Raw genomic sequence first — 18,589 nt, forward strand, 5'->3', positions numbered from 1 at the left:
CACAAAACATTGCTTTGTTACATGTGCCGAAAAAAAGTTCTTCAACGACTAAGCAAGCCCTCACATGTGCGCCAACAAGTTGCATGACTGGATTTAACAATGGACAATGATTCGTTAGCGAAATCATACAGAATATTGTTGTTGCATATTTAGCGCAAAGGAGGATCGTCGATACTAGCTTAGAACGATCTAAGCTTAGAAGCTTAGAACGATCTAAGCTAGTATCGATTCGTTGATCCATGTGGAATAGTAAGCACAGCAGAAATGGGTCATCAGGGAGGTAACTAGTATTTTCTATAGTTTTCAGGGATGAGTGAAAGATCGCTTGAAGTCAGATAGAAAGCTTGTACTACTCAGGGAGATGACGCTAAGCGCGGAGCACAAGAACTAATCAAGAACCCGAAACCGTGTGAATTCATCATCGATGAAGGTTCGCCAGTTGATTCAGTTTGACCATTCGGACATCATGTACCAGGGGTGCACCCGAGAGTACTCCACCTGTTGTGTGTGTGTACGCCGCTCGCCGGTATTAATCTGCGCCACCATCTGTCGGCCAATTCAGCCCAGCGCCGCTGTGTATAACTGTGAAATGTGGAGCGAGAGTAGAGATTGGCGCAAAGCACCAATCCATGAGTCACTGTTTCCGCCGCCGGCTCCACAAAGGGGGTGATGGAGAAGCTGTGGCTAACGCCCTCATGTGGATCAACTGGTTTCGATCATTATTGTGGGTCTAAGCGGTTTTCTCGGGTTTTTACAACACCTCTACGAGCAGGTGTAGAGCAGCTTTTTTTTTTCTTCTATGAAACCATTTTTCTCTTTGTTAATCCATTTGCCACACTAAAACACACAGTCGCACTAAAATAATTTTCTTTTTTGTTTCTTACTTCCTTTCAGAGACCGTGAACCAACCCCATCATCCCGTTAATGGAGCCAGCAGTGTTTGTTCGTCGCCTGTTTCTTATCAGGCAACGTTCCTTTGCCGAACGACTTTATCGGGAAGAGGCTTTTACCAGTACAGCACACGGCTGTGTTGTAGCTACAAATTGCTGTGCATAATAATTAAACCAATCGACAGCATTTTATAATCGCACTTTGGGGATGAAACGCGGCAAGTGCCTAAGCAGTCAAGGGACCGATTAGTTGGCGTCGAGAGGCCCCCCGCATGAGAGAGGGAGAGCCGAACCGAATGGTGTGTGGCGCCCGCCAAGAAGACAAGTGTGCAGCAGCAGCAGCAGCAGCCGCCTTATCTTGCGACTGCTTCCGTCTTGCAGATGTGGATTTGTGTATGTTGTGTGCACAGAGGTCACGACAGGCAATAAGAAGACCCTGCGCCATGTAGTGTGAAAAATGGCAATGCAATGGTGTATCAAAAAAGAAAACCCCGCAGCATTGACGGACGGGAAGTGATAAGACAGCAACGGTTGCTACCAAGACAGAACCTCAACACATCCATAGACTGCTGCGTTAGTCCCGGGTGATGATGTGACGAGAAAGATGTTTGAAGTCACATAGGGAAAAGTTTGTTTTTTTGTGGCTCAACGAACAGATTGTGTTTTCATGACGGCTTTGTACCGAAGGACGGATACAACAATAAGACAATTTTTATTCTACTTTTTTGGTAATTTATTTATTGTGGTTTTAAAAAAAATAATATAACTAATTTATCTTCTACTTTTATCAGGAAGAGAATAGTTTACCAAGTGCAAGTGTGTGTATGCATCCAACGCACGGTGAATGATGAGGGAAAGAATGCAAAAGCGTCACTGTTTATCACAGTGAGATAGCGTGAGGTTGTCGCTATCGAACGAGAAGTTGCTGCTGTGAGTGAATGTGTGCGAGAAGCAGCAGTGCGTGTGACGTGAGTTTATCAGTGCTGAGCGCGATTGCTGTGTAGGGAAAGAAGAATCTCATCTTCATCGTCGTCCAAGTGTAAAGGCTCCAAATAAGAATCTCTTTGTGAGCGAGTGCATTGAAGAAGCAAAAAAAAGCTTGAAAATTGAATATATAATACAAATCTCCTTGTATCAGTGTGTTGCATCTAGTGAATGTTGGCATCGTAGAGCCATTTAGTGAAACACGAATCCTTACGTGCGTCCCAAGAAAGAACTTGTGTGTGTGTGGCAGTGCATTTTGGTGTGTAGGAATGGCACACGGCGAGGTGCACTAAGTGGTGTGTACGTGTGTCGAGCCTCGAGTGTGTGTGTGTATTTATGTGTTGTACGGGCGCGCGTGTGTGTGACGAGGCTGGCGGCTGCCGAATGGCGGCAGGTGCGGCAAAGGGAGCAGAATGAGCGGTGTCTACTGTAGCAGTTGCAGTTGGACAGCCAGCACTACTAGCACAGGACGCACAGTGGTGCAGCAGCCGCTCACTACCGGTGCTACCAGCAGCGGGTGCACCCACCATCATCGTGGGCCACCCCGTAACCGTCCGCACCGGCTGGAACATCGGTCGCTGCGATCGGTCGTAACCAGCACCGCCAGCAGTAGAAACGGTAGTAGTAGTAGCACCGCCGCTACTATCACCAACACCGACAACATCAACAGCAACAAGAGCAACAACTACTACTTCCAAATAATCACCACGAGCATCGACGACGACGATAGGAGCGGACATGTCGCAGGATACACTCGCGGACTGTTCCCGCTACATTCTGCAGGTGCGTAGTACCCCAATTCATTAATATGTCCAAATATATATGGATCTAGCGCAAAGCATGTTGAGGATCCGTATTTTGAAGGCTGTGCTTCTTCTTCTTCTGTGCTTAAAGACCTCTAAGGTCAGGCCGGCCAACGAATGGCTTACTAGACTTTCCGATACCACGTAGTTGGAAAGCCAGTCCTCATTACTGGGGGACGGTCCAGATAGGATTTGAACCCCGGTCCTGCCTTATGAATATCGGCGCCAATGTCCACCGGGTCGCTCCCCGGTTGAAGGCTGTTCTATTCAATTTATGTATCATAAGGTCGACATGACCTGTCAGATCATTAAGTCAAGAACAAGAAAAGGCATTCGACTAACTGCAGCAACCATTTGTAGTTGTAATTAAGAATTTGCATTTCTGAAGTGGAAAGGAAATTTGAAAAATAATGTTAATGCCTTCCTTTCCTATTGCAAAAGCATACAAACATTGGTAGAAACAAATCGATAAACTCAGTGAGTGAGACAGTCATGTTGTCTGCAACTCATTTAAAGTTTCCTCATTAGGAAATACATGCAAATTGTTAGTTGCGCATCTTGATCTGAGTCCAGAAATGGAGGAACAAAAAATACTTCTTACGGGTTGGGTTAAACGATTTTAATTCTCAAGACCTGAATAGTCATTCGAACCTGGTGATCCTAACAGATTACTAGCATCGGGCAATGCGGGTCATAAAGTCTTCCCGGCTGTGAAATGACACCATATCCCGGGTGTGTTCGATTGTTCTGTGTTATCCAAAGCCAAAGTCGTGTTCGCAGCGAGTGTCTTATCGTGAGCGGACACCTTATCCCTGGGTCTTGATCATTTTCCATTTTACCATTTTAGCGCTGCAGCGAAGCACGACAGCGCTTAATCTGTCGGAGAATATAAAATATTCTTCTGCAGTACAAGCATTTGTAAACAACAAGGCGTAAAAGATTGCGGCGAACTCCGCTACATATATCGAGCATGGTTGGCGTATTTGGAAATATGCTTCGGATACAATGTTATATACACCAAAACCGATGCCCTGCTCTAATGACGATCCGTCAGTATAGAAATGATTGCTGGTCGAATGGCCATACTTTTCCACAAAAATCCTGGGAGTTGTCGTCCCGGGAAGACTATTGGGGATAGACTTAGTTTGCTCTCTCAACGAGGTTTTTACTGTAAGCCGAGAACTGCAGGACCCTGGACCCTGGTGGCTGGTAAGCTGGTACGATTTAAATTAGCTTGAGTGCTTAGCTACCTGTCATGAGGCAAAATCTTGAAAAGTTTTCCGGATTTTACATTTAGAACCTATCTCATGCAGTGTTTAAAAGTTCTCGATTATTAATCGATTTGATACTGTAGGGAATACGAGAAAGCGAAGCGAGAGTAGCTCAAAACGGAGCTGAAGCGGCATTGTTATGTCATCTGTCATATTTGTAATAATTGATTATCGTTCTCGATATTACGTTAATTTCCGATTCTTCTCCTGCGCTCACCGAATTCTTTGGCCTTGAAGTGGGTTACTAGACTTACCGACGTTACGTATTTGGATAATCAGGACTGCAGGCGATCAGTTCCGATGGGATTTGACCCCAATTACCAATTTTCCCAAAATTTAGAAGCAAAGTAAATTCTTATTCACATTTTGATGTGTCCAATCCAAACATTAAGCGATGTATGAGCTACTAATGATAATGTACTTATCAGACAGTGCAAGTCGCGCCATCTTTCGCCATGGTAAGCGGGTGTATGCGGCAAAAACACCTGCATCGTGCAATCCAAAATCTATTCTCTAGCTCCTAAACACACTCTACCATCAATTTGTCTCGTGATAGTACTTTCCACGCGTGGAAGCCATCCAAATAATGAGCGATAAATAAGCGCCACTACTAGCAGCACGCCATTTTGCTGCACATCCGGTCAGAGAAAAGTAGTAGAAAACACCTGCTAATCCCTACTGCGGTATTAACGTTCACGCTTGTTGAAAAACAACCCCAAGACTAGCGATTTGGCCATACAGTTTCTTCACAATGCTTAGGCGCCATTTAAAAATGATGTTTTCTAAAGGGTGTTGTGGGATCGCGCAGTTTGGTGCGTGTACCGTTTATCGTTAAGGCAGTTGTTTGTTTTTCCAATCTAATCACCTAATTTGCGATTTGGACAACCATCTCTAGATCCCGCGGTCTTAAGAAGGGACCACCACCAGAGAGGAAGTGCTAAAGGGGGAGTGGACGAGGATGGATAAACAAGTACCAATAATAGCCGGAACGCGTTTTAACCATGCGTGCGCGAGCGTTTAGGTGTATATTTTCGTCTCAGTTTGAAAATGTACGAGTAAAGAAGATCACACCCATGTGTCTTGGCCATTTGGTGGAAGAAAGGGTTATAATGGTAACAACTTCTCACCCCGAGGCAAACCTCCAACGCGCGCTGCCTCCCTAACATACCGGCGTACTTTCGTAAATCAATTATCCATAATAGCAACACGCCACACACCTCCACAAACGTGTGGATTGGTATATTGGTTGGTCTCTGTGAAATTCGTGTGCAGTAAAAGATCAAGCCCCTTCTTGTCTCGCTTGTCTGCCTCCTAATACTTACGGCGTATGTTGCTCAAGAAGCCGAGAGGTGGGGTGTGAAGACTGGTGGAAAGCAGATAAAGTTAGCAGATTCTAAGCACACCTAACCTAGTCGTTGCTGAATGTGAGTTTATTTATAAATATCAACGCCTTCATTAGTGTTTGGCGTGTAAAGACACACATACACCGGTATGAACTTGAGCTAGAGCAATAGATTCTCGCCCTTAAAAGGGCTGGCAATGTAACGGATTTCACCCGCCTCCCTTGTAACCTTGAACGCGTTCTGGAGTGAAGTTCTACTCCACTGGACCGCCGGAAGGAGAATGTCTGCAATGAGATAATCAGGTTCATACTCCTAAAAATAAATCGCTCTTCAATGAGTTTGTAATAAGTAATAAGTGCACTCGATGTATCTCTTTTCCACACACGCCACAGCTGATTGCAGTGCCGCATTGTGGTTTAGCATCGTCCAATTAATTCTAAATCAATGCGCACTGTTAAATACCACCATCAATTGGCGGCGGCACAGTGAACTGGGAGATACTTCACGCTTTCTTGTCCCGTTTCCCTACTGTTAAGGGCACTCCCGAATGTCGAAGGAAACGTCATCAAGTAGCATGGCGCTCACTCATCGCTTCCGATAGAAGTTCTTGCAAGACTCCCTCACTGGCACAGTGAGGTTGATCGGCTGTTGCCAGTGTCTGTGTTTTACTTCATCAGTCCCAGTGGTCCGGCCAGCAAAGTCAGATGGACACGTACATAAAATGCAGTGATGAGAGTGAAGCAGCGTGGATGAGATCGCCGCTGTGTGACAATGGTCAGTCAGAAGAGGAGTGAATCGTTCCGTCGACGACTACGACCGTTCGGCAAACAGTATGCTAAAGGTCAAGATCGTAAAAAATAAAATAAAGTATATATAAAAAGCCACACACACATACCGTAAGCGACGCACCGGACCGTGGCTGGTAGAAGCCGCCGATTGGCCTTGAAAAAGGCACTCACTTATTGGCGCTGTAGTCCGTCGTCTTCGTCCGCTGTGTGGCTATGCGAAGGAAGGATACTAAAATCCCTGCCCTGCCGCCACCAATCGCTCTGTCTCTTTTGCAATCCTCTCATTCGAATTGATAAGATAGTGCGTCGCGTGGTACGCATTTGTGCCGCGCGAGAGAGCCACACACACGCAGAAACCCGCGACCTTTCCCGGCGAAGCCTTCAAGCTACCTTGCTGTGGTTGTGAATTTCGCTTGTGAATTGTTCACGATCTTCCGGACGTAGCAGAACGGGGCCGACCACATTAACAGAAGCGGTGGTTAAGAAAGAAAATGTAGAAGAGGAAGAAAGCCAAAAGTTTACGTCAACTTTTATCGATCGAATGTGTTTTTTTTTATTTTACTTTTTGAAGGCGACTCTACTAATAATACTTTGATTTCCATTCCTTTGCGAAGTTGATGCGAACGAAAGAGAATATGGATATGTCTTGACTAGTTTCGGTGGGATTACTTTTTATGTTGTGGGACCAAACGAGGCGATTTAACTGTTAGCTATAAAAATATCCTTTGTGAATTAGGAGTGTACAATACAGCAAATTGTGTTGAGATGTGACATTTGTCCTTCACTTCTAAATATCGCCTATCGTTAAAAAGTTCTAGCGAGTCTCCATAGTCCAGTTGACGGCTTATGACGACACTATCATTTACGGAGGGTCATACGAACTGTCACAAATGTATAAATATATTTGCATAAGTGATAATGCCATGCGAGAAGTCGCTGCTATAAATAGTCGCGTGACATTCATCAATCGGGCCTCTCCGTCGCACAGTGGTTTGTGGCAAGCCGCTGCAAGACGTCGTCATGCCGTTTTTCATCGGAAGTTCTGAATGAAAGCCCGCGTGGTCGGCGTGAAAACGCTCTCCGCGCTGGAAGGAACCGACAGCGTCCACCCACATTCGTGCGCGTGTCATGAACGGGGCGAAAGTTGTTATGCAATTCCCGGGGACAGGTGGGGGTCTCGAAAAGTTGGGCCTTTCGGTGAAGATGACATTCTGGTGTGTGACGGTGAGTTTCGGAACACGTTCTCTGGTGCAAACGTAAGCTTCCCACATGCGCCCCACTCCCCGGCCAAGCGGTGTGACGTGTTTAAAGCGTTCGTTGCTGCTGTGTTAGGGATATGCCAGTTCATCCTGTCGTGTGGCTTCTCATCGTTACGGAAGTGGATGTCACTTGTGTGCATGTTGTGTGGAATATGTTGGACAGTTCTCTGCTTCATTTCATTTCAGCCTGCCTAACGATCATGTTTATGTGTTCTCGTCATGTCACACACACACCGGACACTGGCAACCATTATTTTCCTAGCTTGTGGCATTCTTTATTTGTCCCTGTTGGTTGATCGTGTGGAGCCTTGGAGAGAGGGTTAGAAAGTGTGACAAAGAGTGATAAAGAATGATAATTCATCCCACCTAGAACTCTGTGGGCTTTGATAGCTATTAAAACGGTGTAATAAAATCTAGAAAATTAGTTGATTAAAATCCTAAGACTGGATAGGAGAAAAGGTACAAAGTGGACCCCGTTTGTTTGTAAAATATTATTGGCATTCTTTGACTTCTTAATCAATGTTTTTTACAAGCTTCTAGCTATTTTTTGAATGCTTTTAGGATGGATTAGGTACGGTTCTATATTAATGTTTAAATAAAATATTTGTTGTCCAGAGCAAATTATTTGTCTGCTAATTGCAAATCAACTCGAACAACATTAAGACCTCTCAAAAAACTCAACCAAACCTGTTATCTTATCGGGGAGTTTATAGGATATATTTAATTATCTATCTATTTATTTATTCATTTATTTATTTATTTACTACTCCGAAAAGTAAGATGACATTGGATGTCAAATTTAGCGTGCCAAAAGAAGCCGCTTGTTTTTGTTTTTCGTTTGGCAATATGTATGTTTTTGACAGTTCTGCCACGTTTTAAGTCACTACATCAACCCGGCTAGGAGTGACAATATGTTTTCGGAGCTGCGTCAAGAGTTTTTGTCCATATAGACCATGTCCACGTTTGTGGAGCAGCGCGCATGTATCAAATTTTGTTTGAGCTATGAAATAAACGCTGCGGAAACATTGCGGATGTTACAAAAAGCCTTCGGGAAAGAATCTATGTCGAAGAAAAATGTGTACAAATGATACAGTGATTTCAAGAATGGCCGTGAGAAGGTCGAAGATGAGGACCGTCCAGGCAGACCATCCACCTCGACCGACGACGCCCACGTCGTCGAAATCAAGGATTTGAAGGTCAAAAATCGTCAAAACAACTGGCACCCATATTCTTCCGCAACCGGCGTATTCGTTAGACTTGACACCAGCCAACTTCTGGCTGTTCAACAAGCTAAAACGGCCGCTTCGGGGACACCGTTTTGATACTATCGAGAAGATAGAAGCCGCAACTAAAAGACATTCCAGCATCCGCGTTTTCACCTGCTTCGAGGATAAGTAGAAGAGGTGGAAGAGGTGCATTACATCAGAAGCGGATTACTTCGAAGGGGATGACCTACATTCGACCTAATAAAAAAAAACGCAGTCACTTTATTTTTCGGGCACAGTAGTACTTATTTATTACACTTAACAATTTGTCTGCCAAAGGCGGTACAAATTTTCTTTAAAAAACTAACTTAATCGCTAAACGCTAAGAGAAAAGAGGTCAAGGGGAATTAAAGGCACGAAAAGCGCGTGGCAAAGGATCATACGCCTTGTTGCGACGCTGTGCGCCTTTTTGCGACGGCCAGGAGAGGACTAGAGCGCAGACGATAGACAGGAACATAAAAATTGATAGAGGATAGCAAGAGAAGCTCGTCGATGGAGAGGAGAAGAAGGAAGACGTTGAAGCTGGCCTGGACATGAGTGTGACGTGTTTCTAAAGGTAATGCACTCAGCAGCCGATAACAGATGCGAAGGTAGAACTGAGCTGGACCCGCTCAGTTCGAGACGCAACAGCAGTAGTATGGTAGTGGGCGACCAAATTCTGAGCACTAACCAGCAGTAAAGAGCGCGCAGGCACCCGAGATCGCGTAAATCCGAAGCCAACCGAGAGACAGCGTTCTCTATGTGACTAGTCGACAAAAAACGCCCAGATCTTTCACACAGTCCGACCGGGTTGATGGAGAGCCACGGAGAGAGAGTAATTGAATATGATATGGATGTAGAGAATGGGAAAAGGATATAATTTGACATTTATTTGGACATTGAAGGAGAGTGTTGGACGAGCACCATGAAAAGAAGGCGAGGAAATGGATTTGAAGGGACACACGATCGTAAAGAGTTTTGATAGGAAGGAAGATTTTGATGTCATCAGCATAACAGAGTAAGGAATTAGGAGGGAGAACAGTATTCAAGTCGTTGGCAAAAGGACAAACAGTAACGGGCTCAATATGCTGCCTTGAGGGACACCGGAGCCTGGAGAAAAGGGGTTGGAAAGGATAGGGCCCAGCCTTACGCGGAAAACTCTTTCCGTTAACAAGGAAGACAGCCAGTTCACAACAGATTGACCAATCCCGAAAGACTCAAGTTTGCTAGCTAAGCATATAGCAGATCATGTATATATGTATAGCTTCATGTTCCACAATCATGTGTTTTTCGAATACTAAGTTAAATTTAATGGCTTAATAAAGACTTATTGTTGCCACGTAGAGTTGGAAAGTCAGCTCTCACTGCGGAGGAACGGTCCGGATGGGATTTGAACACCGCTTTTATTGTGTGAAGCCGTTGTTGCCTCTATCACCAGAGCCGCCTCTATTTTCAGAATATATTTTCTAAAAAATGACAAAAATAGTTACCTTATTTTATGTACACCCTTACCTAAGGGTCAGAATGTTGTGCAGAGCTGTCTGTGAATGAAAATAATTTAACTACAGTTGTGATATAAACTCAAGACGGACGTGTGAGTAATCCGTGTCAAAATATCCAAACTCTGAGGAAAAGAGTACTATAGCGCAGCTGACAGAGTTCTTCAACAGCACACGACCGCAACTGTCTTGCGAACGGTGGCTTCGGATTTTGTTCGTTCTAACACACACGATCACGAGAGACAAGGCTGGAGAAGGGCATACGCTCTAATGCTGTGAGAGTGTTTGCCACTTGTGCATGACTCATAATGCTACGCTGCGAAGCTTACAATAGGCGCTATTCATTGATCTATAACATCGTACTACGTGCAGTGTATTATGTGAGTGTTCTACTAAAAATGCACTCGAAAGACCTTGAGCAAATGGAGTTCTCAAATTGTAAAACGTATTCGACAGTCTCACAGAACAGCTCTCTCGCGCAATATCGTCATGATCCTCGAAGGAACGCTGGCAAGTAGTCGCTCGGTTGCTTTGTAAAGTTTTGTGTGCTTGCGTTGTGTTCAACAAATCCCGAAACGAATGGCCAATACCTGTGAGCCTGTTAGGTACGCCTCCCTTGTTGTTGTGTCATTGTTGTGGTCAAGGGTGCCATGTTTCAACCGGTGCTAAAACCTTGTTCGAACATCCATATCTAACGCAATTCTCTGATAAGCTGTGCTTTTGGGTGGTAAAAGATTTCGTTGCTAGCCCTTATCGAAGGGACTCTCCGGTGGTGTGGCGATGTATGCGTATTGCGATTTATTGATAAGCGATCGTATCGTCGCTTCTCGCTGTTATGATTCAGACCGAAATCAGCAAACCTTCGAGGGGTTGTGTTTAGGTTGTGTGAACCCATCGTGTCCTAACACGGGCACACTGGTTTATCACTTGTGTGGCACACTCTCTGCAACCAGGCGGCTTGTCACAGTGCGCGTTAGACTTTAGTTTTAGTTCGCATATCGGTTAGTGGAGCCGTCCGTTGTGTGTCACTGTGGGTGTATTATTATCGATTCGATCCGGGCTCCGGGGTGCCACAGAGAAGTGCACGCTGCTGCTAAGACAGCTTTAGAAAGAGGTTTAGGTCGATACGGGTGCGCGTGCCACAAACTGGTAAAATCGTGCGCGACAGTGCGGAGATCTCTTGCTAATCATGTACAGCAGTAATTCCATCTCCGATAGAGGCCAGATCCCAATGAAAACATCCCAGTGCTGCGAGTCGAAGGGCTGCTACTACGTCACACAGTGTATGTACACACTCGTGCAAAGTGCTTCGGGTGCGATCACGATCGTGTGCTCTCAGCGCGGCTTCTTCGGCAAAATTATGATTGAAAATCGATTTGCCTAAGCGGCGGTGGCCCTCCCCCCGCCGATCGTCTGCTCTATCGTTGTCGTGCGCAAGTGTTTTCTTCTTGCCGGAATAAAGTTCCCGTGCATTTCCAGAGCACACGATCTGACTGCGCGATCGAGTTAATTTTCCAGCGTTAATACTTCGCGCCCGGTGAGCGTCGATCGTCGTCGTGGATTTGTATTCTGCTACCTTCCTAACCGTTTGCCAGTACCGAGCTTGTAGTGCAAGCGAACAGTTCTGACGATTGCGATTTTCTAAACCGTCGATGGGGCATCCATTGTGATAAGGTCCCGTTTAGTGAGTGTGTTTTATCAACAGATACTGCCGGTGACAAGCGTACAGCAACCAGGGACTAATTGGTGTTGGTGAAGAATACCTGCCCTACAGCCCAGCTCCAAACGAGAAACATAATCGATAATGGAAATGGAACGCACATCAAAACAGTGAAAATTATTCGTGAAAAAACTTCATCCATCCCGGTGTTTCACTGAAATCGTTGCAGTTGTCGGAAAAAGGGAGCAGTAATTGATGAGAGATGTGTGTGTATGGATGACCACGGCTAGCCCGAATAATTTGCACAATATCCGGTCTGAAGTGCAGGGCTGTGCAAAGTGTTGTTGTACCCTGGGACTGAAGATGTAAAGTTCGTTTTTCCCGATGTTTTTTGTTTTAAATCGACTTCAATGAGAAGAACGGTGTGTAAGATAGAGAATATTGTTGCTTTTTTTTGTCATACATAAAAGTCCGGTAAAACGTAATAGGTGATTTGATTTTGTTGGTGAAGCCGCGATGGTGGGATGGTGAAACTGGTTTGAAAAACCAATGGTTGTGTGTGGTCAGCTTTTCAGGTCTCTCCTAGCTACGGTGTGTAACGTCGTTTAGTGTGGTTCGAGGTAAATAATTTGCATTTCCTGTGTTGCGCGAACCCGGCCGGAAATGGCAGGAAGATTGATCCACCGGAACCGGCAGTCGGTGTGCAGAGTTGGGGCCTTTTAAAAGGAGAAGCTAAATTATGGGAAAATATCAAACATTTCTCACCTCGATTTAAGTATTCTTCGCAATGTTTGTCCTCAGCTGAGGAGTGTTGTAGTATGTGATTGCTATAGTCCGGTGCATTCAGCTGATCGTGATGTGTTCTAATGAAAATTGCCTTTTTTTTTCCTCAAGCGCAGTATAATAATAGCGTGAATCATAGTTTTTGTGCAGCAGGTGTTCAATAGTTCTTTGTTGTGTTGTGCCTTTAATTAAGTGAGATTAGAAAAAAAGCACACAGAAAAGCAAGAATAATCCGACCTTGTGTGTGTGTGTCGTCAGTCGGTGGTGTAATGCATTTTGTGGGGCTGATGCGACAATCTCACAATCAACAGGTTCCGACCTATCGTGATGCATCACTGCCTGTGCCACGGCTCAACATTAAACCTCCAAAACCCAGCGATCCTCAGTGTGTAAAGTGTTCCAAAATGCTAACGAAATCTGCACAGTTAAGTGATACAAGAAATCAGATGGAGTTGAGTTCGAATGGAGGACAACATACTGCTGCTTCCTTTCCGGCAACACTGGAGAATCAGATGCGATGCAGTAATGGTTCACAGGGCAAGGAAAATCAGCAGAAGCACGAGCGTACAATGCTGCAGGCGGATAGAAAGGAGCAGAGACGCATTGCGCGTCGTTCGCGACTTTATTATGATGATTTCGTCACGCTGGACACGAGCATTATGCTGAAGGTAAAGATGGCACACCTGCATCGAATGGGATCCTGTTTGCTTGCATATGTTGTCGCACGGATGTTTGAATTCTAAGTCGTTTAAGTCGTTACATTATATTGCATTCGGTCTGTGAATCATAGCAATAAAATCAATATGACACAGTACAGTGTCGGTCGATGATGCCGGAGGATAAGGCCAGCCGATGTACATGATGAAGTTGATGATGAAGATAGTGATTAGAAGGGCACACAGCACGATCGTACCGCAGAACGTACGAGTAGAGGAATGTTCGTAACCCCGGGGTATTTGAGGGTATTGAGGACGCTGATTAATCATTTCCGGTTTTGAACGATACAAAACGAAGGGTTCTTACCATTACGACAACGAACACAACTGGTGCAGTACAGTTGTGTGTCATGTGCCATAATTTAAATTGCGTAAAGTTCCTCTTGCTGTTGTGGATAAATGGTTCGGTTTAGCGGAGTCTTTCCAGCGATACACATTGATGCGAGTGAAGTAATTTTTGTTTAGGATACTGTATACAGCTGCAAGCGTTTATGTCAACACTGTTCACACTGAAGAAACAGATTTGGGATTAAAGAAAAGATATATTTGTGCCATTTTTTATCGCATTTGTGCCATATTAGCAGCATATGATTCCTTTTTGTTTTCCAGAGAGAGAGAGAGTTTAGAGGGTTTGATGACGAAATACGATAGTAGATCAGGCTCAAACAAAAGCACAACTTTAATCCTTTAAGTAACATTCGGCCTATTTTATCGGTCTTGTTTATTTGAGTAAAATCATGGCAATTTATAGCCATCAAAGCGCCGCAAATGACGCTTTAAAGATTGAAATATAATAATACAGAATTTAATATGGATTTAAAAAGAATAATATACCGAGTATGCCCTGGATAAGGCAGATGATAGGGAGGAAATGCCTTATCAATATGATTGTAATTTTTTTTTTCAACACAAGCGGTGTTGACAATACGGCATTGGACCGTCATAATCGATTGTAAATAAAATAAATAAATAAAAAGAATAATACAGTTGAAACCTGTTGCTTGCATTGGGAAACTTATAGGCCAAAATGCATCGAATAATCAACGTGAACTACGTCGCTCAACAGGTTCTAATGCGTCGCCGCTAGCACCTAGCAGACAAGAACTACTCCAGAAATCGAAAAGTTTTCTTAAGATGATAATTTAGACAGATTTGCTGAATGAATCAGATGCAAAAAGAGCTTGTTGCTGCTTTTTTGCGTAACACAATAAGCCAATCTTTTTTTTGTCTTTGGTGATCATTGAGATCATTGATTGGAATTCATACAAAAAGTTGGAATTTCGGTATCGTTTCTGTTGAAGCTGAGAGACATCATTTCAGATGTCCGAGATGTTGCTGTGATGGCATCAAAAGAAGGGCTTCACTACTCGTATTGCACTTCTCGTAGTGCACAATAAATTTGACAGGTAAATATTGGGGATGATTAAGTCGTAAAAATTGTCTTTAATTCAGTCTTAAGCGATTTGGCGGCCGTATGACAAGGTGACGAATCTTGTTGCCACACATACGGCCTACCATTGGCCACTTGAGGTGTCCAGGGCTTAACGATCGCCTCCAGCCGCTTTACTTAGCCGTCCGCGTTCAGCCTCAGACCCTGCTCGAAGAAATGTCGATGAACTCATCGTTCCAATCCGTAAATCTTAAGCAATCCTACCGCCTGGTATGATCCTTCCGTTGTACAACAACCTCAAAATATGCCCCGGCCAAAACGTCAAAAAATATTTGGAGATTTGAGGAAGGAAAATTCTGTTCTCTTCTTTCTTCTGTCAGGTCGACGAGAAATTTTGTTGATCCAGATTTCGTATATTGTAATCGAAGGTTGGAAAACTGTGTAGCAATATAAACTTTGTACAAAACTGACGAAAACCTCGCTCCTGAGGAACAATTTTTGTCCCCGCGTATGTGTGGAAGAGCCACCTCAAGGACGAACTGTTCGTTGATATTGTTTGGAATTAACCTCGTAAGGCTCTTGTGGGCTGGTCATGCCATGAGAATGGCACCGGACGACCCAGCCTGTAAAATCATGTAAGGCCGCCCACATGGACAGTTTTGGACGGTTTTGATAATTTCTGCGCGAAAACCGCGAAAACTATTCAAAAACATTCTTGACTTGAACCTTGTATTTTAAGCGTAAGATCCAAAAAATATTAGATTCTTTAAACGATTTAAGAATCTTCTAAAATCAAGAAAATAAAACGATATTGGAAACGATGCAAATGGAAAATATGTTTCTTGAAGGTACACCGCAGTACGGTGATAATTATGCATATCGCTTCGCTCGCTCCACCACTGTCCCAGATCGTTGCCAGACCGTGGATTTGTTTATCTTTGCTCGCGCTGTTTGGCTAGGAATTTTGTTTTTGTTGTTTTGTCCGTGTTTTTTTCTCCTCAATCTTACGATGAAACAAACAATGAGACGAATTGTTTACTGTTTCCCATTGCGTGCCTTAAAATTCTGTTTCCTTCCATCAAAGAATGGCTTTTATATGTATCTAATTTTAATTATTGAACGGAAAGGATACGCAGTTGCAAATTATATTTCATCTGTACGATACCGACAAATTTTGTCTTCCTGGCAGACCAGATCTTTGTGTACGTAAGACAGGAGTTTTACAGCAGCTGCCGCCCTGGCTTGTCCGATGGCCCCGTAATGTAAGATACGTGCGTTTAAAGTTGTTCAATTAAGAGAGCGTTACGATAACATTGCCACTCACGCACTAGGTGAAGTACCTTCTCGCCAGCAATAGGAAAACTGCACGCGGATGCCGTTATAGTCGTTGCACTGCCGTTGGTGCACTAGAGCAATGTCGTCGTTGATAGCTTTTGCAGCAGCAGCGGCAGTTGTTGTTGTTGCGCTGTTTATCTAGGCTGATCTATTCGACAGTTGCGTCAATAATGATTGATTATTGGAACCGGTTAGTGAAATCGATGTACAGAAGACCAAAGTATACAGAGAATACCAGGCGGCCAGTTGGCGAGGACATGTATTACAGAGCAGCGGAACCTATTCCCTTTGGTTGTACCCTGCCATTGAGACAGACCATCATTTTCCACATCTTAGCCAACATTCAACACATCTGCCTTCACGCAAGTGATGATGCGTTTCTCCATTTGTCGAAACATTATGTCCATTTTGCTACGTGTCCGGGAGTGGCCCGTTAGTCCTTTGCTGAGGGCTAATTATGATTAGGATTGCAGGCGCTGCTGCATTTTATGTCTAAATTAAAAATGAGAAGATAAATACATGCACGCCAAACTGTATTTAGAGTTTATTAAACCATGGAATGGCTTATAAGTGACATGGAATGGGAGTTGATATAAGCTCAAAATAATTGTTGTTTATGTTAAATTTAAAAGAAAGATATTTTCGATCATCACGATCTCGGCATGCTCGGAAAGAAAAGATGAGCTCAGGCCTCTCGTAATTAACACATTTCTTATTTCGGTACCCGATTTTCTGTCAATGCTCTTGACCACGTTCACAAGAGGATCTAACGTTATCGAACTCCATCGCCCGAGATCTTGCTGCTTCTCAAATGCTCTGCCAACGAAAATATCCAGGAAAACAGAAAAGACCCAGAAAATAGGATACAGGAAAAGTTGCTGTGAAAAACGAAGGAATTCTTGGGCTTTGATTGATATTCTTTGACACCTGTTTTGGGCAGTGAGTTCCAATGAGAAGAGATCCAAATTAGCGTGATCCTAAACGCCTTGTTGAAAACATAGCCTGCCATCAGTGAATCAGTGAAGCCTGTGCCCTTCTCAGAGGATAATCCATCAATATGCTACTGGCTTTTTGGTCTAAATGCCCATACTTTTTCATGAAAATGCCTGGAACTACCCTTGGGCGAACATTATTCGGTATGGTCTTAATTTCCTCGTCCTACGAGGAGTTTGTTATTAAAAAGGAACTCTGGGCCTGTGCCTGCAACTCTAGCCTATGGAGCGCTAGAATGCACTTATTTATTTACAATTGAATATGACGGTCCAACTAGAATGCACTTGTTGGATAACAAAATATTCATAGATGATAAAATCCATTGCCCTTATTTTTTGGTCATCTGGCGGGTACTTAATCTACGCTTAATTAGCTAGACAGCTTCAAATTATTTATTTTAAGCATGACGGCTTGCGCCGTATTGTCAACACCGCATGTGATGACTTTGTATATAAACTAGATTCATCAGGAATCAGCTTTAAATAAGCTGGTTTTATTACAGTACGAAATAGCAAATTATATTAGCTGAAAAAATAGAAATATTCGAATTTATTGTATGTAAAAGTTAGACTAAAAGAATGTTCAGGAAAGTCGTTTTGTCTTCTGATCAGTACATTTTTTTTATCTGAAAATTTTTAATTTTGTTTGTTAAATAAAACTAGTAAATTAATTGGTTTATTCTCATTCCTTCTCACTATATCGCTTACCTCGGTCCAATCGGAACCGGGCAAAGGCATGAGATACGCGATCGCATGCCAAACAGATGCTCTTCCGACCGTGTTGCTCCGATCGTGTCAGATGTTCGGTGTCGCATTCGTCCCGCTAAATCTCAACTTCCACTTTGGCGAACTGCCCAGGTTGTTTGAGGCGGTAAAACACCTGCTGGCACTGTGTCACTCAATCATCTCATGTAGGATGTAGGATCGATTTTTGAAACGATAGAAGGGGTAAAGCTTCAAAAATTCTTTGGCGAGATTTCATATTGCCGACAGTGTGTCGCCGCTCGCCGTCCGATCCTCACTTTTTCGTTCCGCAGCCGGGTAAAACGTTCTAAAATTGAAAAAAACCCCTTCTTCACGCAGCTTGAGTTTGGTTGGGAAGGACGTCAGAACCAGAGGGAATGGGCAGTACATCCCATGTCTCGTGAGGGTTCGTTCGCGGATAATGGCATAAAATTAATATCATCATGCATTCAAGCCAACAAAGCGGACGCTCGGCGTTTTGGTTGATATTTGCCAGAAAGAAATATATATTTAAATTAGTCAAATGACGACAAACCTTAACCATTGGACAATTAAATCTAATCTGCTTTGGGTGCTAGTTAATAAGACGGAATTTTGTTCGATTCTTGGCTATGTTTTCTTTTCATCAGGACACCATTATTCTACCGGTGGAAAATAAACATCAAACCACACAAGCAGTATTGGCGTGTAATGTCTAAATAATGCTCTGTTTTATATTTCCTGAATGATCTCAAAATTTCTAAACTTCTACAGAATTTAAAGTTGACTATAATATATTAAGAATCTATTCTCCACATATGGCTATTCATCATCAAACCATGCCAAATTCTGTTCCAGCCCTCTACTACTAGAGCAGCGCCTAATGTTGGATACATCACACAAATTACA

The 18,589-nt window shown here is 43.6% G+C and overlaps 1 protein-coding gene across 3 annotated transcripts in view; it reads left to right on the forward strand.

The window, feature by feature from the left end:
* The first annotated feature begins 2,546 nt into the window (after positions 1 to 2,546).
* Positions 2,547 to 18,589, forward strand: part of LOC126556560 (unconventional myosin-IXa-like) — a 47,701-nt gene continuing 31,658 nt past the window's right edge. Inside the window, exon 1 of one of the 3 annotated variants that reach the window (XM_050211863.1) lies at positions 2,547 to 2,657. In XM_050211863.1, the coding sequence (XP_050067820.1) occupies positions 2,613 to 2,657 (45 nt within the window). In that variant the 5' untranslated portion in view covers positions 2,547 to 2,612. Of the gene's footprint in view, positions 2,658 to 12,793; positions 13,193 to 18,589 lie in introns of those variants that run through there. The other 2 variants (XM_050211861.1, XM_050211862.1) reach the window with 2 other exon arrangements.

The sequence above is a fragment of the Anopheles maculipalpis genome, chromosome 2RL (genome assembly GCF_943734695.1).
Source record: "Anopheles maculipalpis chromosome 2RL, idAnoMacuDA_375_x, whole genome shotgun sequence".
NCBI classification, from domain to species: Eukaryota; Metazoa; Arthropoda; class Insecta; order Diptera; family Culicidae; genus Anopheles; species Anopheles maculipalpis.